Source organism: Salmo salar, chromosome 12 (assembly GCF_965601325.2).
Source record: "Salmo salar chromosome 12, fSalSal1, whole genome shotgun sequence".
NCBI classification, from domain to species: domain Eukaryota; kingdom Metazoa; phylum Chordata; class Actinopteri; order Salmoniformes; family Salmonidae; genus Salmo; species Salmo salar.
The window spans coordinates 57,094,895-57,118,990 of record NC_138302.1 but is presented as its reverse complement, the minus strand read 5'-3'; the positions used below and the strand labels follow the sequence as shown (position 1 = coordinate 57,118,990).

The 24,096-nt window shown below is 45.3% G+C and overlaps 1 protein-coding gene across 23 annotated transcripts in view; it reads left to right on the top strand.

Moving 5' to 3' along the window:
- Window positions 1–24,096, top strand: part of plekha6 (pleckstrin homology domain containing, family A member 6) — a 166,921-nt gene that overhangs the window by 122,876 nt on the left and 19,949 nt on the right. For 13 of the 23 annotated variants that reach the window (XM_082959142.1, XM_082959145.1, XM_082959139.1 and 10 more), the window contains 17 exons: window positions 2,102–2,277; window positions 2,398–2,964; window positions 3,219–3,741; window positions 4,036–4,122; window positions 4,602–4,655; window positions 5,513–5,593; window positions 6,944–7,012; window positions 7,184–7,264; window positions 7,487–7,636; window positions 8,012–8,107; window positions 9,018–9,129; window positions 9,445–9,584; window positions 12,522–12,677; window positions 13,803–13,902; window positions 14,544–14,650; window positions 14,917–15,072; window positions 15,780–15,935. In XM_082959142.1, the coding sequence (XP_082815268.1) occupies window positions 2,102–2,277; window positions 2,398–2,964; window positions 3,219–3,741; window positions 4,036–4,122; window positions 4,602–4,655; window positions 5,513–5,593; window positions 6,944–7,012; window positions 7,184–7,264; window positions 7,487–7,636; window positions 8,012–8,107; window positions 9,018–9,129; window positions 9,445–9,584; window positions 12,522–12,677; window positions 13,803–13,902; window positions 14,544–14,650; window positions 14,917–15,072; window positions 15,780–15,935 (2,811 nt within the window). Of the gene's footprint in view, window positions 1–479; window positions 1,351–2,101; window positions 2,278–2,397; window positions 2,965–3,218; window positions 3,742–4,035; window positions 4,123–4,601; window positions 4,656–5,512; window positions 5,594–6,943; window positions 7,013–7,183; window positions 7,265–7,486; window positions 7,637–8,011; window positions 8,108–9,017; window positions 9,130–9,444; window positions 9,585–12,521; window positions 12,678–13,802; window positions 13,903–14,543; window positions 14,651–14,916; window positions 15,073–15,779; window positions 15,936–24,096 lie in introns of those variants that run through there. The other 10 variants (XM_082959137.1, XM_082959155.1, XM_082959153.1 and 7 more) reach the window with 6 other exon arrangements.

Sequence of the window (24,096 nt, the reverse complement as noted above, 5' to 3'; positions counted from 1 at the left end):
ATACTTCTGTCTCATACTGTATCTCCTTTTGTTCAGAGAGTAGTTCTCTGTATTGACCGTTGTTGACCGTTGTTGACTGTGTTCTCCCCACTGACTAACCGTCTACAGAGGTACAAGGTGTCCGCAGGTCTTTCCCTAGGAAGACTAATTACCTTTAAGTCAATGATTGAGCAAATCAACGCTTTAGGTTTGCTTTACCTTCTACTGATACGGATGTATGCTGTGTTCCACCGTGTGTGTTCTCACACTACTCCCTACTTACGGTGCCTCGTTAGGCACTCCCTGTCTCCCTACGTTGGACTGCTGCCAGCCAATACCATGTACTAAGATGCGGTATTACTCCCATGCGTGCCGAATACTTAGGGATTTCTAGTTGAGGAGTTTGTCAGGTGTGACTTGGGGAAAGATGGATGGGTTTCTCTCATGACTCTTCCTGATGAGGGTTATTCCTCGTTGTCTTGGATTGCTGTCTTTGGGGGCTTTGGGTTGCATGGTTTAAACCTCCACAGTAGTCAGGTACAATGGACCTTTGACATAGTGCTTTATCTATTAACATGTTCCTGTGTGTTACATTGTCTAATCTGTACTGTGTCGAAGATGACTGGGGTCATGGAGGATCAGTGAACACCTGTCCAATGTCTATATGTAGCTGGCAGAATGTGTACTACTAGCCGCCACGTTTTGGACAAAGTGCATCGAAATAGATCGTTTGATGGCTCAACTTACTTGCACCCCTTTTAGTGCACATCACACTTGTTTCTGCACACCTGTGCCCTCTTGGCTCAGTAACAGATCATCGTTGTCTCAATCCTCTTCGTTGACTAGTGACGCAACATGCTTGTGCACAATGAAGTTTTTACTCTTCTCTGAAGCTGATATGCCTCTACTGCCCTCATGTGGCAGATGAGAGAAATGACGGTGTTAACTCCGTTACCTTTACATGCTGCTGTGTAGATTAGAATGACCTGTGAGCTAGCTGACCAAGCACAGTGGCACCAGGGAAGAGAAAGGACATGAATGTATTTTCTCATTATTAACCAGTATTTCTTTCAGGATACCAGTGCTTGCCGGATATTTGTGGGTCTTTGAGTTTCACAGAAATATAAGACATACACTGTAGGTCTCACTGCACCCTTACCTCTCTCTAGGATCCTCACCCATCCCCTTGCCTACCTTTACCCTCTGGGTACCCCACCAATCAATGTGCTCTGACCTCTGAACTTTGACCTTTATAACCTCTGACCCTTACCATCTCTCCTCTTCTCCCTCTCAACCCAACCTGTGAGGACCCCTGAGCATAGCTGTCCTCCATTGTGCCTGTGTAGAGTTCCTCAGATGATCTTGTTTCATGTAGGTAGTATTCACCCTTTCTCTTCACCTCCTCCCAACTGCATGGTTCCTCGGCTCACTGCATGGCGTTGGTGACTAACTGTTACAGAGTGACAAACTGGATTCACCTTGTTGGTTTTACTCTCAAGCGTCTGTAGACGGAGTGACTGTTTTTAAACTGCGTGTCAACGGGCTTATTTCGACATTGCAGCCAGCATTGTAGGCAAGGCGCGATTGACCGATCTACAAATCGCCTCGCATCATGAATAACAGCTTATTGTTACTTGTAGATCAGTCAGTCACAATTTACACACAATGCATTACGGATTTGATCATTCGAACACAGCCATTGACTGAGTTCTAAATGGCTTCATTGATATGACCATCCTTGACTGCTGCGGTGCCATTCTAAAGGCTGGATATTCACCACTAACCTGAGCTATTTTCTGACTGCTCGAAACTGGCCGTGGTTTGCATGCTCTAACTACTCACCAATGTATCTGTCAATGAAACAGTTTGTGCAGTATTTGCTGATAATTGAAACTAAATACAGCTGTTTCATCATACTCCAATATACTAGTAATACTGTGTATGAAAGGTTCGTTGGCCATTGACAATTATTCAAGGCAACATTAAAATGCATGCGTTTGAGACCTGTGTGTGTGATTTTGCTTAAAATGCATGAAAGTGTGTGATGATGCTGCTGGCGATGGTGATGTTTCACGTGAGGAAGGCTCTGTCTAACGCTGTATCTTCTCTCTGTCTGTTCCAGGTTTGGTACGAGGAAGAGGAGGAAGGTGAGATTAAGGGCACCGTTGTGTTTTGCCTGCAGGCTGAACACGCAGGAACACGCACGTACTACTTCAGCGCTGAGACTGCCGAGGAACAGGAGGAGTGGATCGACGCTATGAACGAGGCTGCACATGTCCAGATACAGCCTGCACAGAGGTCCACACAAGCACACACACACACATGCATGTACGCACACACACACACACACACACACACACACGCACTCACGCAAGCACGCACGTACACACACTTTCTAACTCTGTCCCTTCCCCACAGGACCACCAACTCCGAGGCCACCACACCCACAGCGGAACTCCATGGTAACACCTTGGTAACCAAAGGACCTGAACGACACACCCAGACACACACACACATTGAGGACAACGGCCAGACGACTGACCTCCTAGACCCAGAGCGCGGATCACGAGAACCCGCACATCACAAAGTCAACGGGGTCGACGCCATGGAAACGCCCCCTCCCTCCACCAGCCACTCAGAAAAGGAGGGGAGGATGGGGGGAGAGAGAGGGGAGAGGGGGGAGAGAGGAGTGCTTGGACCTGGGGGTGCACCCCATCACCAGCCCAATGGGTGGGGCCACTACGGCCCCCCAAACCATGGAAACGGACCACCCCAGGGTAACGGGAGGCCACCCCAGGCACCTCCAGTGGGAGGGATGAGAGAGGGGAGGGAGGTGAGGGAGCAGCCTGAGAACGTGGTGCTGAGACGGGGTTTCGTGCCACGGACAAACCCTGAGAGACAGGCCCAGAGGAAGAGCTCCATGACTCAGCTACAGCAGTGGGTCAACCAGCGCAGAGTCATAGCTGTACAGGAGGACTTGAACAGGTGAGAGAGACAGAGGTAGAGAGAGACAAAGAGGGGGGTATGGGAGAGAGAGAGGGCTGGAGAGAGAGAGAGAGAGAGAGAGAGAGAGAGAGAGAGAGGAGGAGGGGAGAGAGAGGGAGAGAGGATGAGTAAGAGAAAGTGAGTTTAAGGGAGTGGCAGAGCGAAAGTGAGAGGCGCAAAGACTTGTTTATATTTTTGTGTCTACAACTACATGTTTTCCCTTCAACCGTCTCTCTCTCGCTCTCTTCCCCCAGTCCATCTCATTACTACACAGTGAACCGTGGCGTACCAGCTGACTACTACAGCGTCTACAGTAGCGTGGGGGGCGGTCCGGGCTACGTGGAGGAGTACCCCCTCTACCCTCCAGGTGTACGCCCTGACAGCATCTGCTCCGTGTCAGCCGTGGGCTACGACCGTATGGGCCCCCCTCGCTGGACCAATGATGAGAAGAGACGCTCACTGCGGGACGGGCCCCTCTACGGACCCCCGCCCCCCCGAGACCCATACGGCCCCCCACCCAGCCCTGCCTATTACGGCCAGATGGATGCAGCCCAGACCGCCATGAGGCGTCTGTCCATCCAACCTAGGTCTAGGTCCGTTCCCAGGTCCCCCTCCTCGTCCACGGGTGGTCCCTACTCTCCCAGCCCCCATAGCTTTGCCTCGCCTATCTGCTCACCCTCGGCCCGGTTTGACAGAGGACCAGGCAGGCTACGGGAGGATGTGATCTACGCTGACCCCTCTGTGTATGGACTGAGGAGATCACTGAGCTCTCCCAAGGTGAGAGAGGGGAGAGGGTGTGTGTGTATTTGCGTGTGTGGTGGGGGAGAGGGTGTTGGTGTACAGTATGTGTGTGGGTAAGTGGTGGGGGAGAGGGTGTGTGTGTGTGTGTGTGTGTGTGTGTGTGTGTGTGTGTGTGTGTGTGTGTGTGTGTGTGTGTGTGTGTGTGTGTGTGTGTGTGTGTGTGCGCGTGTTTCAGTCAGGAGTCAGCTGTTAATGGGTGAAGATTTGTTTGTGTTGCTAGGCCAAAATCATAGTGATCCCAGAACATCCTGGTTATTTATCTTATTTCAGTATGATTACCCTGGAGACAGGAGGTCGCTAAGCCAAGGAATGTACCACTACAACTACCCTGCCTCCCCCTCTCTACACAGCAAAATGGTACGTCCTCCCACAGAATGTTACACTGTCAAGAGATACAGACCAATGAGTCCAATGTCAAGTTTGGGAGACACTTGGCTAGAGTACTCACACACACTTTCACACACCTACACACTCACTTGGCGGCGATAAGGTCCTCGGCAGCTACCTCTGCTTAAAATTTAACCAGCATCTAAAGGTATGCTATAGCTGTGCTTTCCTGTTGTATCTGGTTTGAGTTCTTATGTCTGTCCTCCCTGTCTCCACTATCTCGCTGTCTCTGTTTCTTTCATTCTTGGTCACTCTCTTTCTCCCTCTTTTTGTCTCTCTCTTTCTTTATTTCTGTCTGTTACTCTCTCTCTCTCCCTCTTACACTCTGTCTGTTTCTGCGTCTGCTGGTGCCACTGATGCTGCTGCTACTGGTTTCACTGGTGTCTCTGGTACTGGGTCTTGCACTGTCCTTGTCCTTTTCACTGTTGCTGCTTATGCTGCTCTATTAGGAGGACATTTTAGACCTGCAGCTCCAGAGGAACCTGGAGTACCTCGATCAACAGGTACGTACCGTAGGCATCTCTGGACACACCTCTACCCCTGCACAGGAACACTCACACGCCAAACAAAATCGGATCGTTTAATACATTCTACGTCACACATTTCGTTGATTCAGTCAGTTTGTGCCCAGTGGGAAAGCTTTGTAACTTACTGAGTACAGAGAAGAAGTCGTGAGAAATTAAGAGTTACATTCTGATCATCCGTAAACTGTTGGTTATATTAAACCCCATCACATAGTGTGGTTGACAGCATTTGTGTTGACAATGTTTGCCACATTGTTTAGATGTATTGTCATGTGGAAGATTGTCCACGTTGTCAACTCTGCCACCTGCTAAACACCTGTTTCTCACGAACACAGTCCACATTCACTCCCACTGTCTTACGTTCTTTCCCCTGTCTCACTGTCACTGACTGCTTACACCTCATAATAATGACCAGTTCATAGTGCTACAGTATACACACTATTTCAGATCACTGTACCACAATACTGGAACTCTTTATTGGACTCTTCCCTGTGGCTCAGTTGGTAGAGAATGGTGTTTGCGACGCCAGCATGGTGTGTGCAACGCCAGGGTTGTGGGTTCGATTCCCACGGGGGGCCAGTACAAAAAAAAAAAAAGGCATGAAATGGTGAAATGGATGCATTCACTACTGTAAGTCGCTCTGGATAAGAGCGTCTGCTAAATGACTAAAATGTAATTGTACACAAACAGAAATGTGTCTCTTCGATGTATCCAATTTCATTCTCAAATGTAAGAAAAATAAAAAAACACTAGTCAGGGATTGTTACTGCTAGACGTCAGGCTCCTGTCATTACTATGGCAACCAGGAGAATGATGGGCAGTGTGTTTTGCCCCAGGTGACCGGGAGAGATCACGTTATCGGCATGGTAACCAGAATGGTGGAGCGATCCTCCCCTAGAGCAAAGCTCTTCGCACAAGTAAGAGAGGAGAGAGTGTCCCAGAGAGACAGGCTTCAGCTAGACCCACAGCCCCCCAAAACAGTGGTTTTCCAAATTATTTTCCACCTAAAGCCTTTGAACTTTTCATATAAGTAACCAAGTAAAAAATGTTTCTAACCATGACCCAGTCATACGCCATAACCCAAAGGAAAGCAGTTCCAACCCACTATTTGTAAAACACAAAGACTCCCATACCCTCACACTATCCACCTCTTCAAAAACTAATAATAAGACACATGTATCTATGCAATAAGACCAGTAAATGCCTACTCTACACTTACTAACAGCTAACTAATGCTTTTCCAAGAAGCCTGGACCGTTATAGCACAGATTGATTTGCACATGCCTTGTAGCCACAGGCTTTCTGCTTTCAGAGTGTAACTAAGCTTGTGCAAGGTTTCTCTTTCCATAGAGGTCAGCTACTGCCCTCTTCAGGGCTTTTCTTGTCACCAGTGATTTAGGCTAGGAGGCTCTGCTGTTGTCTAGACATAATCAAGGTGAAGGATTCCCCCTTGACTCCACAGTCTCCCCCAAGGTCTATACAGCCAAGCCCAAGCCTGCCTCTCCCTCCTCTCTCCAGTACCCTACTCTAGCATGTGGATGTTAGACGCTAGGCTCTCTTTTAGCTTTCGGTTTCTTTGTCCAACCAATTCGATGGCGATTTTAGTTATCCATTTTGCTTCACTGTGCAGTGTTGTATGGGTCTTTGTTAAGTTCCTTTGTTTTTCCATCTGTGTTCTATGTTATATCCTGTCTTGTGCTGTAGCCTTATTGTGTCTTGTTGCTTCACAACAACCGCCCCTCTTCTGCGTGCCCCTCTGTCTTCACTGCGATGTCATATCCTCCTTCACATACTATCCAATCACAGTGCTCCATAAGGACATGGACAACCTGGATATGACCTTTGACCTTTTGACAGAGGGGTTTAGCATTCCAGCTCACCCTGTCGGCTCTTACTGCTCGATGCTGTAAACATCACAGTTTTATTTATGCTTTTTTAAAGTGATTGATTTGTTATTATTAGGATCTTATTTGTCTAGTATATCAGTATTAATATTGATTCAATATGTATTGTCCTATGTAGTAGTGATGTCATATGTACATTATGTACTACGCACACGGTATGGTACGGTGTTTTACACTTATTCTGTTTGGTTCTACGCTATTGATAAAGTGTTGTTTACAGCCACATGGATCTGGGCCATTCCAATTGCTCACTCTGGCTGCGAGTTGTTTTTCAAACCCTTGATCTGTGATGGATTTGTTTGAATAGGGTTCTGGTTGATATAATGTTAGTATTAAGAATGAGTCCTGCCTCTGTTTTCCCAGGTGCCTCCGTTCCATGACCCATACAGGGAGCTTCACCCCACACTGAAACTCAATGAGATTGAGACCAGCGTAAGGCCACATCCCTCCATCTCACCATCCTCTCTCCTCCTCTCTTAAACAATCAACCTTCAGAAACCATCCTCTCCCCTGCAAACACACTTCCTCCAATGTCTCTCTCTCTCTCTCTCTCTCTCTCTCTCTCTCTCTCTCTCTCTCTCTCTCTCTCTCTCTCTCTGTTAGAAACTCTTGGGTCGTCTGTGTGAGCAAAATAGGATTCTAAAGGACCAGGAGGCAGTTGTTCACAGGCTGAGAATGGATAAGGTATTGTATGAAATACAAATGCTGCTAAAGAAAGTAAACATAAAAGACCACTCCGGCGTGAAGTTTCCCCTAGGTAAAGACCTAGCGTTCCTCTTCCCCTGTCCTAACCTTAACCATTATCAAGTGAGAATGCAAAACTGACCCACGGTCAGAATCTAAGGGCAACTTCACCCTACTCCCCAACCATTGCCTGACATGTCCCCTGTTACCTGCTGTTCCCAGGACAGCCTAGAGGGAGCGCTGGTGGCCACACATCAGGAGATGGAGCTGTACCGGGGTCAGCCGCTGGTTGCAGACAAACTACAGCTGAAGAAGGAGACACTGCAGAACCAGCTCATCAACATCAGAGGAGAACTCTCCCAGGCATCCAGCGTAAGACACATACGGGAGATTATAGCAATCTATGATAATCCATAGTGATCCATTATATATACTGTAATCTAAATTCGATGAGTAAATCAAGGAGATCCTTTCAAGGTATCCTGTGAAACAGACATGGAGCATAACCCATTTCTCTAAATCTAAAATATGATCAACTATTTGTAATCTATAACATCTGATCACCATCAGATGACAACTCTCCTACTCCAATGTGATAGATACTGTATAGTCAATGGATTCATAGTCAGGGTTTTTCATGCGTAGGAAAAAAATGCATGTGCCCACCACCTAAGCCCCTTTTCGATCTAGGAAAAACCTTCATAGTTCCAGGTCCTGAGTGTCTGCTCTATCCCCTGCTGTCCCCAGGCTCTGACCACCACCCGGATGGAGTTTGAAGCTCTGGAGGACGAGGTCAACGCTATCCATGGGGACCTGTGGGAGCAGCTCAACGCAGGCGGGCAGGTACACGGACACCCTCTCTTCATCAGGACCCCACACTGGTCATCTACTCTGTGATCCACCTAAATCTTCAGCGTTTTTCTTGTGGCGTGTTTTTAGCCAGTCACCAATTGAACACTGAATTTGAAGCCTAGAAATGAAATGACTAGAATGGAACTGATCCTATAATCTCACCTGCTCATAAACCCACCTGTATGGTTCCATTCTAGCTTCTAGGGCTTTTCTTTGGCTGTTTTCCAGTTACCACAGTGTTATCCTAGGTTGCTAATAGCTGAGCGGAAACCTTCCTTCTAATCAATAATTTAAAAAGCATATGAATCGTTCATCAATAACAAATGAACACAATTAAAATGTTCATCATGACCTATTTATCATTGTGTAGTCAACCTGCCCCATTAAACACCTGACTGTCCCTCCTTTCCATGGAATGTAACCTGGCTCATGGTGGTGAACTGTGAAGAGACTGTCTATAAGAGTGCAGTGTCTGTGACCCACTCACTAACACAGTCGTATTCACTAGGAACGAAATGGATGCAAACGGGCCGAAACTGGGAGAGAGTACCTGAACTTGTCCAATAAAAATGCATGTTTTCATTTTCTGTTGCAAAATGTTTTGCTACGTTTTGCTACAGTGTGCACTAATCAATGCAACCCTGTTGTTTTCTTAGAAAATAAGGTGTCACTCTCTCACACGACTCTGGTCTTATAACTCTGCCACCGACTGTAACTCCTGCATCACTAACTAACTTGTTTTCTAACAGAAGACTTTATAATAACAAAAACAAGTTATTAACAAGCTATTATTCAGTAGTATACTTAAAATGTTATTCTCTAACATTTTCCTCTCCTCTATCCTTCTCGCATCACCTTTCCTTCCCTCGTCTTCTCTCCACCCCCTACTCTCCTTGGTCAGAGTGAGATGGTCCATAGACACATTCAGAAGGAGTTCTGGAGAGTTCAGGAAGTGTGGGAGGGACTCCACAAGAGCAACCTTTCCAGAGGCACAGACACAGCCAAACACAGGGGTATGCATCACCTCACAACAACATAACATACCCTATAGTCTTACACACATCTCTGATGCTTTTTTTTTCTCAATCTGTCTGAAATGTACAAAACTTTTTTTCAAACCACTTTTAGACGCGGTAGATGATTTTCAAATAAATGAATAAATATGAGTATTTGGATGAACAGTATGCTATGCTACATGCATATCTAACTCCCTTCTCCCTTTTTTTTATCAATCTCTCCTCTCTTTTTTTGTTTACACAATTCTCTTTCTTATCCTTTCCTCTCCTCTTCTCTCATGTCCCCATCTCCCTTTTCCCTCTCTCCCACAGTGGCCAGTGGGGCATCAGGTTCCTTTAGCACCAATAGTCCTGCCAGTCCCCTGAGCTCAGTAAGCCTCACCAGTCCACTCAGCCCCTTCTCCCCAGTGCCCGGCTCCCAGGCTTCCCCCACCAAACAGCTGGGTCCGGAGGTAAGCACCAGCCCTTCCTACCACCCACGCAACCACCCAAACACCAACCTGGGTCTCCACCTGTGTCCTCAACCTAACACCCACCTGAGTCCTCAACCTAACACCCAGCCAGATCAAAGTGTTCAACTAGGTCCTGAATCCAACCCCCAACTAGGTGCTGATCCAAATAGACCAGTCTCTGAGCCAAAAACCCACCCGGATCCTCAACCTAACATCTACCTCGGTCCTGACCCAAACACAAAATACCCCCATATACACTCTTTACCTCACACCCAGTCCAGGCCTCTCAGTCCTGAAACACAGTACCAAATCCTGTACTTAGCCACCCAGTCCCGTCCTAAACTTAAATCCCTACTTAACACCCAACCAAGTTCTGAGCCAAGTAGGGACCCTGGTCTTGAAACAAATGTCCACCCTGGTCCTGAGCCAAACTCCCACCCATGCACTAACCAAGCCAACCAGCTTGCCCCTGTAGAGAGTACAGACACCCAGCGACATGGACAACCATACACCTCCCAAGCCAACCAGCATGACCTTAGAGACACCGAAGACACCCAACCAAACACCAGCCCCAACCCCAACCCCACCCACAGCACCAGCCAAGTCAATCAGCCTGCCAATATGGACAGTACACATCCAGAGCCATACAGCCACCGAGCCAGCTCTGGAGTTCCACTCCTCCAAGTAGACAGCCATAGTTTTACCCACTCACCCACCCACCCTGCCAAATTAACCAATCAGCAAGCACCTACTGGCAGTAACCCCAGCCACCAACACACCCAGCTAGCCAATGAGCTTTCCCCTCAGCCGAAACAGCAAGCCATTGGCTACAGGAAAGATGTTCTCCCAGACCCACCTTCCTACCGAGCTAGCTACCCCGCCTTCCTCAGATATCCACCTCAGCACACCCACCTGACTGTCCCCGAGACCCAGTACTCATCTCCCCGCCAAGACTCCTGTCTGGTTAGCCAACTAGCCTGTAGCCATACTCCAGATCCACATAAACACTCCCTACCACCTCACCCCAGGTCCAGAGTTCTCAGTACTGAAACACAGTACCGGGTCCTCTGCTTAGCCACTCAGACCCGAGAACAATCCCAAGGACGATCCCGCTCACATACCTGCACTCGCCCACTCACCTTCCCCAACAACCAGCTAGATGTTAGTGACGGTGCTTACACTACACCCCACACCCCGATACCACCACACACCCATCCAAACAACAGGCCTTAGGTCAGAGTGTACAGGAATACCCATATATAGACCTGGTGGGCTGTACGGTGCCACAACTGCAGCAGTTGTAGCCCACACCAGACAGACTTGACACAACAACAGTTAAAATGTGATGTTTTACTATGTTATGATGATGCAGCTTATATTACTGTGTATTGCCAATAGTAAAAAGCAAAGCTGGAGGTTTGAAACAGAATGTGTTATGCTTTCTGGAGAAAAGTTGAGGCTGAAGATGACTAATGGTCCTAGTCAGTAGTTAATAAAGTTAAAGTTCCGTGTCCAGCAGGCTCAGGGAATCCTCACTGAAGGAAATTCCCAGGAAAAAGGGAAGTCAGGAGTTTTCAACCTGCATAACACATAGTTAAATAATTATATAAAGTGCCATTTCAACATCAATGACTTCTTTCACTGCCAGAAAAAAAACTAGCTCTGAAGTTCGTGTAGCGCTGTTATTGACCAGGGCGCACGCACACATTTTCCTTTCATCTCAAATCTAAAGAGCATGACCTGGTTAGGACAGCCAGACTGCCGGCATGTGTGTCCACCAGGCAACAGAGAGCCTTCACATATCTGCTGATCCACTTTGCTAAGATTCAGTTAGAGGCAGTTAGGATGGCAGGTTATTTCAAGTGTTCCACGTAATCCCTGGCCAACTACACAGACACACATTATTTATAGAAACATAACTGGGGGGTGGAGCAGAAATGTGGCAATGTGGAAATGTTCTCCTGTTTCTTCACGGCGTCACTCACTATGTGTACACCTACACTGAGTGGTGTAGGTCTGTGGGATACACAAAGTGCCAGGCAGACCGTCCGTTCAGTTCCGCACCTCTGACCAATCAGGGAGTTTTGTTTTCATCCATCGTATCTGTGGTTGGATGGCCGTGTGATATAGTCCTGATCTACAGCATAATGTAGTAACAGCTTACAAAAGTTTAGCTTCGTATAGCTTCGCTGGGGCTCCCCCTCCCAACTCCAGTCCAGGGTCAAAGTGTCAGCTGTTCGTCTTTCCTCAATGGTGCTTAATCAATCAATAGATTCATTAATTGATATCAAGGAATATGATAGGACAAGAAATCACCTCAGCGGGTTTCCCAGGTCCATATCAGCTGATTGATTAAAAGTGAGGGATGTAGTTCAGACGATACTGAGGCGCTCTGGCACTGGGGACGGATCCTCCTGTTTTAGTATAAAACCCTGAAGCCTGTAGTGCTCTGCCTTCCTCTGGCTCTCAGCCAACTCTCTCTTTCTCTCTGTTGGGAATGGAGTCCATAATGCCGCTGAAATTTGAATTATAGTGCAGAAAGAGCAGAAAATAACAGTTGATTTTGTGAATCGTATAATCCTACGTATCATCTGTCGAAAATTGTGGTGCTACTTTCTATCTTGTTTTTCCAATTCAGCAGCAATCAGTGGTCTGTATCAGTACTACTAATATGATTAGAATGCATCAGTGTGTGCGTTCACGCTAGCTCTCAGTCCAGGCATCTCATTGGACATCTGTGACCCTTCACCCCTGAAGTTCTTGGGGTCGGGGCTCCATTCCTCAAATCGTCCCATGATCCTCTCTGCTCTGCACTCCGCCTGGCTTTAGTCACTCCCCCTGATGCACAGCACTCTCTCTTCCTCCTCCTCCCTTCCTCCTCCATCCTTCCTTCCCTCTCTTCCTCTCCTTCTCCTTCCCTCCTTCTCGTGGCTGTAGGACATTGGCCCGCCACGGCCACCACTTCCCAAATCCTACTGCCCCCTGGAATCGCCCCCCTCCATCCCCCCTCTGCCGTTCAACAGCTCCGCCTGGCCACGCAGCCTGGGCCTGGAGGACGGTTACCTTGACGATGAAGAGTCCCACGGCAGAAAGGTATTTGGTGACGGGAGGGTGGGAGGGAGTTACCGTCCCTGCCATGCCCCCTGCCATGCCCCCTGGTCACGCCCCCAAGCAGGTATATGTCCATAACCACTGATTCAGGGACAGATTTATTTTCATACCCCTACTGGGTAAAGTAAGCGGTAGAATAAACTGATCCTAGATCTGTGGTTAAGGCAACTTCTACCTCAAGCGCAGTTGTTACCTGTCCTTGAAGCCATCGCTGTCTTCCCCAAAATGCTCCCGAACTCCTAAAGCTTTTTCATTCCTCATCACCCAATCCCTCCACCATACACACTCTCACACCTCTCTGTCTGTTCTAGTGCTTCACTACTCAAGGCTCGTATTCCACCATCTCTTCCTTCTTTCTCTCGCTCTCCATCTCGGCCTGTATCAGCTCTCCAAAAGCACCAGCACTAGAAGTGATTGTTCTCCTCAGTGACACTGGTCTCACCTTAGTATGCTCTTACACAATGAACAACAGCTGTCAATCAGTTACCTTCTATGGTTGATACTGCAAACTCTTCATACATTTAACAGCATAATTGATTATTGTGTGGCCAACAATATATTCATCAGTTGACCAGTATTTAATCAAACAAGTTCTAAAGCAAAAATATCAAACAAAAACGAAAACACAATGCAGTATTTTACATATAATCTAACAATTCATTCTAGTGTACTGGGTGCTTCTGAATGCTACGGCTAAGCTAAGGGCGAGTTGCAGGTTCCCATAGGAATGCTAAGGTTGTGGTTTCTTTACCATGTTGTCTGTGTGTCAGTTGGTGTAGTGATGTGGTAGTAATGCTAGTCCCTGTGCTAGTGCTGTGTCTGTGCTGTAGTGTGTAGACCGTACGTTTCCGCTTATGCCGGATCTATTTCCAACCATTGAGCTCTGGAATCTGCCACTATATCTGTCAATAACCCCATCATTGCTATCCACACTAATGCATATTATGTAATGCATTCTGTGTTTGGGTAACCATATGGCTAACAGCTACCTCCGTAGCTGGGTATGATGCTATTGCCTGAATAGTGCCAACACTTTCCTGGTGTGTAAATCTCTTACTTTTGATTGGGTGGTGATTCATTAGCTCCTCCTCGTCTTCTGTGTTGCAGCAAAAGTATGGTTACCGACAGGATGTGTCGCCGGGAGAACGGACCAATAGCAACGAAGCTCAGGAGCTGGATCAGGATCGACAGGCCAACATGAATAAAGGTACAGGAAGCAATGGAGCCTGAGTAATGAAGTTCTGGTTTGTCAGTCTGCATAGGCAGCAATGATTCATACATTGTAGTCTACTGCTTGAGGCCTGTGTGGGTAAACGTGTAATGCTACCTTTTAAACTATTTAAACTAGCAGAGTTATACAGTCTCTATGGCGGCAAAAAAGGGAGTTCTAATCTCAGTTCACTAAACCTGTTCTGGAGCTACTGTGAGTTTCTTTATTGATATTAAATGCATTTCTGATCTAATCCCCAACTGTTAGATAATGCTAAACCTAAAAAAAAGAAGGCTCCCCTCAGACTCGGAATGAAATCCACTTCAAATGTCAAACCAAATCTAATAATAGATGAAATGACATCATAATCAAGTATATATTATTGCTAGCATAAAAATACAATTAGATTACTAATACGGTCCTCATGACTAGCTGTACCTTATAAAAGTCAATTGTTTACAGAATAATAGATTGGATTATAGCCCCCATGTCTCATCCTTTGTGTTGATGTGTCCCAAATGTCACCCTATTCCCTACATAGCGCACTACTTTTGACCAGAGACTATATAGGAAATAGGGTGCCATTTGGGACGCAACATGTCATCCTCTGACATGCTGTTTGTCTGTCCCCTGACCAGTGGGGATTGTTCCTCCCAGAACTAAGTCTCCCATGGATGACCAGGGCCACTCCTACGACCATGGAATCACCCGACGCAACGGCAAGGTGCCCAATGGAATCTCCAGGGTAGGCAGCATGCCGGAGAAGGCATTATGGAACTCAGGAAGCTTACATGCTATGTGGATGATGTGATATGATCCATAGACATGATGTATTGTAACTATATTATGATATTTTACTGATTGATGTTGCCTTTATGTTGTGGGCCTACGTCTGGTATATTGAAGGGTGCAATCAAATTGATCCTTTAAAGATCATGACATTTGATGTTTTATCGTATTCCCATGTCATTCCTTCCATCATATAATTCCCATGTCATTCCTGTTTCACAGGAGCGCCCGAAGAGTGCAGTGTTCCCTGCTGAGGTGAAGTCCAAGATGAGCATTGAGGAGCAGAACGAGCGTATCCGTAGGAACCAGAGCAGCTCTGTCAGGGACAAGAGACGCAGCCTGAACCTGGGTAGCCAGGCAGGCACCAACTACAGAGTGGTAGGCTCTCATAACTATTTACATATACATTGATAGCCAGCCACCAAGAATATGTACTGCACATTGAAATGTAACTTGAGGAGGATCCAATATATTGTTCTGGCTAGAGTTATTCTCAGGTCTAAAAAGTTGGACCCGGCCCCGGACAGATCTGAGGACAATTCAGACCCGGGCCTGAACTGACCCGGTATTTCATTTTAACGGGATCTGGACCCGAACGGACCCGAGAACCATCAAACCCGAACCCGAATGGACCCGACGACAACCAGACCTAGACCTGAGTGTCAAAAAAATTATGTTTATCAGCCAATTTGCTCCTCTGATTTATGAATAGGTCTTTATATGTTGGCTAGGCCTTCTAAATGTCAATAAATTCACCTTATTAGTGTAAAATAAATATGCAATAGGCCATGTCGAGCTGTGGTTGGGTACATTCAGTTCCACTCGGGTCTATCAGCTGTGGTTACATAGACCCGATACCCGATGAAAATCAAACAGGATCCGATCCGGACCAGAGGAAAAGTTAGAATTTTGGACCCCGACCTGCTCGGGTCCCGAGTCATATCTCGGATATTCGGGTTTGGGTGGACCCATGAAGACCTCTAGTTCTGGCCCCTTGGCTGTCTCTCCTGGCCATGTTGATTGGCTGAGCCTTTGGTACAGCCTCCCAGTCTCTTTCCTAATTGTTTATCTCTGTGCATGTCCAGGTGAAGCGGAGGCTAACAGCCCATGAGGTGGACATCAAGGACCTGGAGGCTGCAGTACGGGGCGGAGGGGTGCAGGAATCACCCCGGGAGGAGATTGCTCGCCTCAGACGGTTACAGATGGAACCTGACCACTACGACCTGGACATCGGCAAAGAGGTGAGACACACTCTGGAAACCAAAACGGTGAAATAAAATCCTCATGTGACTATGATCTAGTCGTGAAATGGTATCCCAGCAAATACGACCCCATTGGACCCATGTGGGTATTTGGTGGGGAAGGTAGTTAGGCCACACTAAGTAATCACCAAGCCCACACCAGCCCAACAAGGACTAGCCCACACCAAACCTAGCACAGACTAGCCCACACCAAGCCCAGCACGGGCTAGCCCACACCAGCCAAACACGGTCTAGCCCACATCAAGCCCAGCACGGGCTAGCCCACTACTTAATAATGTAGAGGTGGAGGATAATTTCAATATTCAAGGACATGGTTTGCAAATACCCCAACTCATGTTGTTTAGTAAAAGAAACATACAAGATAAAAATAGCTGACACTATTCAAAACAATCAGGGTTCATAATTTTAAAGCCAATTGTCTCGGAATCATATTTTTTTTCAGCTAGAACCTTATAGTTCCAAGGTGACTAACGTTATGTGAATGATCGGGAGACAGGCGCAGGAATGGGTAATAGGGGTTTTTATTGCCCCAAATTACATTGTGCCAGGTGAAGGCACGGGGACAAAGACCAAACAAACAATTATACAAAACACAGGGTTGAAACCCGAACAAAAGTGCGAGGAGTACCGCAAATAAATACACGGGGCGAGACCCGTAATACATACCCGGGACGAGACCCGAAAACACAAGAGCACAATGATACACCACGGGACGAGACCCATAATCATATATGCACAATTGACATGGCACGAAAGCTAAAACAACACAGCACAGGTACTCACAGGCACAACGGACATGGAAACAATAATCGACAGCCCAATGATAAAACAAAGGTCACATTTATACAAATACAATCAGTGAGGAATATGAACCAGGTGTGCTTAATGACACAGTTCAGTGCCTAGAGGCCAGTGACGTAGACCTACGAAACTAGTGACACAGCCTGGAATCAAACCTGGGTTTGTAGTGATACCTCAAGCACTGCGATGCAGTGCCTTAGACCACTGCGTCACTCAGGAGGCTACGTAATATTTTTTCATCTTGTATAATGCCAATGATGAAGTCTGTAAAAATATTTAAATAAGTACAGTTGACATATTAGAAATTTGAATTTTCTCTTGTAAAAATAATAACACACAGTGCCGGTCAAAAGTTTGGACACACCTACTCATTCCAGGGTTTTTCTTTATTTTTACTATTTTCAACAAAACTATGAAATAACACATATGGAATCATGTATTAACCAAAAAAGTGTGAAAGAAATCCTAATATATTTTATATTTGAGATTCTTCAAAGTAGCCACTCTTTTCCTTGAAAACAGCTTTGCACACTCTTGGTATCCTCTCAACCAGCTTCATGAGGTAGACACCTGGAATGCATTTCAATTCACCTCTTCACACGTACCAACAAACGCTCAAACCGGTTTGATAAGACTGCTTATTTAGAACATCCCGTTTCGATTGACGCAACAGTCAGCATTTGAGCTAGCCACACTGTTTTTTCACAGAAACATTTTGCACAAACACAGTCCTTACTAAGTTATGTGCTGAATGTGACGAGTTGATTTTTGGATGCAATGTTCAGACATTCACAAAAATAGCAACATCATACACAATAATTCAAACCGGACAATGTAAGCTACATTAGTCCTAGCGCTAACTGAGGAAATATTGACGTTACACAAGCGGTTATATTTAGATAAATCTCGGCTGACAGTAACCACAATATGAATTAGCTAACAGCAATTACTATTCATAATTAATCATATCACGGGTGAGCTCAACATTGATTGAAATAATTGAGTAAAATGCTTTCTAGAAATCGAAAAGTAATCCTATGATGGGTAGTTTGTGCGCACCGCCATGTTTGTTTTTCGCATCAACCAAAGATGATAAGAGGAGACAAGATAAGTTTGGTCTGTTTGCAGTATGCCTGTTGAAGGGGGTGTGTCATCTATGATCATTCACTTCCCTTCATTCACATTCCCAGAAGTTTACCCAAAAGATGAGTGAACCATTCCTTCACTTCATTATAACATCTTTGGTCTGACAGACATTTACGTGACATCCAGAATGCATTGTATAATGTCAACAAACATGGTGCCACACATAGCTGGCAAATAGCTTAGCATTAGCTCATTATAATCAGTACAACCTTCAAAAAAGTATTTTACACACATCATAGGTGTCCATTACAATATACGCAATAATCGGAAAGCATTATTTGTCACCAGTACTTGGAAACATGTGAATAAAACTGTAAATACATTTTCTCCATATATACATACGCTACAGTATATGCTACAGTAGAAGCGACAACACGATATATGAAAAATAAGGCACTTACTTTGATAGGTTGTCCAAAGTTATTTTGTGTAAAGAAAACAACAAGGCAGGCAATGCGAGCGCCAGCAAGACTGCGCAAAAAGACTCTGCATACTTGATCTGCGGAAACATTGGTGAAGTGTGAGGGTTCTCCTAGAAGAGAGAAATTTGTCCGGCTCAGTAAAGCCTGAAATATAAATTGTCTGATAAAGTTCATATTTATATATAAAAACAGCATTTTACATCGGTGCGTAACGTTGACTATTTTCCCTCAAATGCATCTGATGAAACAGAGCTACAATTTACTAAATTACTATTCGAAAACATTTTTAAAATGTAATATTGTCATTCTAAGATTTATAGATGAATATCTCTTGAAAGCACCTGTAATGCCAGATTTAAAATTAACTTTACTGGGTAATCATACTTTGCGATGAAAGGGGATGCGATACTCTGAAAAATAGGCTAACGTTACAGGTCAGCGCCATCTTGGAACAATCGCATATCACATCTAGTCTTGTATACTATTGTCAATAATCCCTTACCTTTCGTTGTCTTCATCAGAAAGCACTTCCAGGAATCCCAGGTCCACAACAAATTTATTTTTGTTCGAAAAAATTACTCCTTCATGTTCCAAGAGCTTGTTCTTGTTAGCGCGTCTGAAGGCTTATCCAAATGCATTTTTTTCCCATTTAGGTTCGTTCAAACATGTCAAACGTTGTATAACATAAATCTTCAGGGCGTTTTTCAACAAGAGAGCCAATAAGATTCGAGGGGGACGATTGCATTGTGTTTCAAAACGTTTCGAAAGGGGAGGGTAACCAGAGCGCCGGCGTCATAATGGTGATGGCCCTCTCCGTGTGATCACGTTCCACAGCGTCTCATTCATTCAGTTTTAACAGTAGAAGGCTCAAACCACTTTGTGAAGACTGGGGAAATCTAGTGGAAGCAATAGGAAGTGCTCAATGAACCATAGCTCACGGTGTGATTAATAGGCAACGTGATGAAGTTGAGTTCGCAATTCAGAATTCCACTTCCTGTTTCCATCTGTCTCGGCGTTTTGACTGCCATATGAGTTCTGTTATGCTCACAAATCAAATCAAATGAAATTTATTTATATAGCCCTTCGTACATCAGCTGATATCTCAAAGTGCTGTACAGAAACCCAGCCTAAAACCCCAAACAGCAAGCAATGCATGTGAAAGAAGCACGGTGGCTAGGAAAAACTCCCTAGGAAAAACTCCCTAGAAAGGCCAAAAACCTAGGAAGAAACCTAGAGAGGAACCAGGCTATGAGGGGTGGCCAGTCCTCTTCTGGCTGTGCAGGGTGGATATTATAACAGAACATGGTCAAGATGTTAAAATGTTCATAAATGACCAGCATGGTCAAATAATAATAATCATAGTAGTTGTCGAGGGTGCAACAAGCACGTCCGGTGAACAGGTCAGGGTTCCATAGCCGCAGGCAGAACAGTTGAAACTGGAGCAGCAGCACGGCCAGGTGGACTGGGGACAGCAAGGAGTCATCATACCAGGTAGTCCTGAGGCATGGTCCTAGGGCTCAGGTCCTCCGAGAGAAAGACAGAAAGAGAGAAAGAGAGAATTAGAGAGAGCATATTTAAATTCACACAGGACACCGGATAAGACAAGAGAAATACTCCAGATGTAACAGACTGACCCTAGCCCCGCGACACATAAACTACTGCAGCATAAATACTGGAGGCTGAGACAGGAGGGATCAGAAGACACTGTGGCCCCATCCGATGATACCCCCGGACAGGGCCAAACAGGCAGGATATAACCCCACCCACTTTGCCAAAGCACAGCCCCCACACCACTAGAGGGATGTCTCCAACCACCAACTTACCGTCCTAAGACAAGGCCGAGTATAGCCCACAACGATCTCCGCCATGGCACAACCTTAGGGGGGGCGCCAACCCAGACAGGAAGACCACATCAGTGACTCAACCCACTCAAGTGACGCACCCCTCCCATGGACGGCATGGAAGAACACCAGTAAGCCAGTGACTCAGCCCCTGTAAAAGGGTTAGAGGCAGAGAATCCCAGTGGAAAGAGGGGAACCGGCAAGGTAGAGACAGCAAGGGCGGTTCGTTGCTCCAGCCTTTCCGTTCACCTTCACACTCCTGGGCTTTATTCATAGGACCTACTGAAGAGATAAGTCTTCAGTAAAGACTTAACCTCTTACATCTAGACGTTCCGCTAGCGGAACACCTGCTCCAATATCCAATGATAGGCGTGGCGCGAATGACAAATTCCTCAAAAATACAAAAACTTCAATTTTTCAAACGTATGACTATTTCACAGCATTTTAAAGACAAGACTCTCCTTTATCTAACCACACTGTCCGATTTCAAAAAGGCTTTACAGCAAAAGCAAAACATTAGATTATGTCAGCAGAGTACCAAGCCAGAAATAATCAGAAACCCATTTTTCAAGCTAGCATATACTGTCACAAAAACAGCTAAATGCAGCACTAACCTTTGATGATCTTCATCAGATGACACACCTAGGACATTATGTTATACAATACATGCATGTTTTGTTCAATCAAGTTCATATTTATATCAAAAAACAGCTTTTTACATTAGCATGTGACGTTCAGAACTAGCATACCCCCCGCAAACTTCCGGGGAATTTGCTAACAATTTACTAAATTACTCACGATAAACGTTCACAAAAAGCATAACAATTATTTTAAGAATTATAGATACAGAACTCCTCTATGCACTCGATATGTCCGATTTTAAAATAGCTTTTTGGTGAAAGCACATTTTGCAATATTCTAAGTACATAGCCCAGCCATCACAGGCTAGCTATTTAGACACCCGGCAAGTTTAGCACTCACCAATATCAGATTTACTATTATAAAAGTTTGATTACCTTTTGTTGTCTTCGTCAGAATGCACTCCCAGGACTGCTACTTCAATAACAAATGTTGGTTTGGTCCAAAATAATCCATCGTTATATCCGAATAGCGGCGTTTTGTTCGTGCGTCCCAGACACTATCCGAAATGGTAAATCAGGGTCGTGCGCATGGCGCAATTCGTGACAAAAAAATCTAAATATTCCATTACCGTACTTCGAAGCATGTCAACCGCTGTTTAAAATCCATTTTTATGCCATTTTTCTCGTAAAAAAGCGATAATATTCCGACGGGGAATGTCCATTTAGCTAAACAGAGGAAAGAAAACAAAGCTTTCGGTCGACGCGGGCACGAGCCTGAGTCTCACAGTACTGTAACCAGCCAGTACCCAAACGCGCTACTTTTTTTCAGCCAGAGCCTGCAAAGCCCCGATTCACCATTTTTGCCGCCTTCTGAGAGCCTATGGCAGCCGTAGGAAGTGTCACGGGACAGCTAAGATCCTCACTCTTCAATAAACAGAGACAAGAAGAACGACACCTTGTCAGACAGGCCACTTCCTGCATGAAATCTTCTCAGGTTTTTGCCTGCCATATGAGTTCTGTTATACTCACAGACACCATTCAAACAGTTTTAGAAACTTTAGGGTGTTTTCTATCCAAAACCAATAATTATATGCATATTCTAGTTACTGGGCAGGAGTAGTAACCAGATTAAATCGGGTACGTTTTTTATCCAGCCGTGAAAATACTGCCCCCTAGCCATAACAGGTTAAAGGTTGAGACTGAGTCTGCGTCTCTCACATTGGTAGGCAGACCATTCCATAAAAATTGAGCTCTATAGGAGAAAGCCCTACCTCCAGCCGTTTGCTTAGAAATTCTAGGGACAATTAGGAGGCCTGCGTCTTGTGACCGTAGCGTACGTGTAGGTATGTACGGCAGGACCAAATCGGAAAGATAGGTAGGAGCAAGCCCATGTAATGCTTTGTAGGTTAGCAGTAAAACCTTGAAATCAGCCCTTGCCTTAACAGGAAGCCAGTGTAGGGAGGCTAACACTGGAGTAATATGATCAAATTTTTTGGTTCTAGTCAGGATTCTAGCAGCCGTATTTAGCACTAACTGAAGTTTGTTTAGTGCTTTATCCGGGTAGCCGGAAAGTAGAGCATTGCAGTAGTCCAGCCTAGAAGTAACAAAAGCATGGATTAATTTTTCTGCGTCATTTTTGGACAGAAAGTTTCTGATTTTTGCAATGTTACGTAGATGGAAAAAAGCTGTCCTTGAAACAGTCTTGATATGTTCTTCAAAAGAGAGATCAGGGTCCAGAGTAACGCCGAGGTCCTTCACAGTTTTATTTGAGACGACTGTTCAACCATCCAGATTAATTGTCAGATTCAACAGAAGATCTCTTTGTTTCTTGGGACCTAGAACAAGCATCTCTGTTTTGTCTGAGTTTAAAAGTAGAAAGTTTGCAGCCATCCACTTCTTTATGTCTGAAACACAGGCTTCTAGCGAGGGCAATTTTGGGGCTTCACCATGTTTCATTGAAATGTACAGCTGTGTGTCGTCCGCATAGCAGTGAAATTTAACATTATGTTTTCGAATGACATCCCCAAGAGGTAAAATATATAGTGAAAACAATAGTGGTCCTAAAACGGAACCTTGAGGAACACCGAAATTTACAATTGATTTGTCAGAGGACAAACCATTCACAGAGACAAACTGATATCTTTCCGACAGATAAGATCTAAACCAGGCCAGAACTTGTCCATGTAGACCAATTTGGGTTTCCAATCTCTCCAAAAGAATGTGGTGATCGATGGTATCAAAAGCGGCACTAAGATCAAGGAGCACGAGGACAGATGCAGAGCCTCGGTCTGACGTCATTAAAAGGTCATTTACCACCTTCACAAGTGCAGTCTCAGTGCTATGATGGGGTCTAAAACCAGACTGAAGCGTTTCGTATACATTGTTTGTCTTCAGCTTTTTCAATTTTTTTTGAGAGGAATGGAAGATTCGATATAGGCCGATAGTTTTTTATAATTTCTGGGTCAAGATTCGGCTTTTTCAAGAGAGGCTTTATTACTGCCACTTTTAGTGAGCTTGGTACACATCCGGTGGATAGAGAGCCGTTTATTATGTTCAACATAGGAGGGCCAAGCACAGGAAGCAGCTCTTTCAGTAGTTTAGTTGGAATAGGGTCCAGTATGCAGCTTGAGGGTTTGGAGGCCATGATTATTTTCATCATTGTGTCAAGAGATATAGTACTAAAACACTTTAGTATCTCCCTTGATCCTAGGTCCTGGCAGAGTTGTGTAGACTCAGGACAATGGAGCTTTGGAGGAATACCCAGATATAAAGAGGAGTCCGTAATTTGCTTTCTAATGATCATGATCTTTTCCTCAAAGAAGTTCATAAATTTATTACTGCTGAAGTGAAAGCCATCCTCCATTTACGAAGGCTGCATTTTAGTTAGCTTTGCGACAGTATCAAAAAGAAATTTCGGATTGTTCTTATTTTCCTCAATTAAGTTGGAAAAATAGGATGATCGAGCAGCAGTAAGGGCTCTTCGATACTGCACGGTACTGTCTTTCAAAGCTAGTCGGAAGACTTCCAGTTTGGTGTGGCGCCATTTCCGTTCCAGTTTTCTGGAAGCTTGCTTCAGAGCTCGTGTATTTTCTGTATACCAGGGAGCTAGCTTCTTATGACAGATGTTTTTAATTTTTAGGGGTGCAACTGCATCTAGGGTATTGCGCAAGGTTAAATTGAGTTCCTCGGTTAGGTGGTTAACTGATTTTTGTCCTCTGACGTCCTTGGGTAGGCAGAGGGAGTCTGGAAGGGCATCAAGGAATCTTTGGGTTGTCTGAGAATTTATAGCACGACTTTTAATGCTCCTTGGTTGGGGTCTGAGCAGATTATTTGTTGCGATTGCAAACGC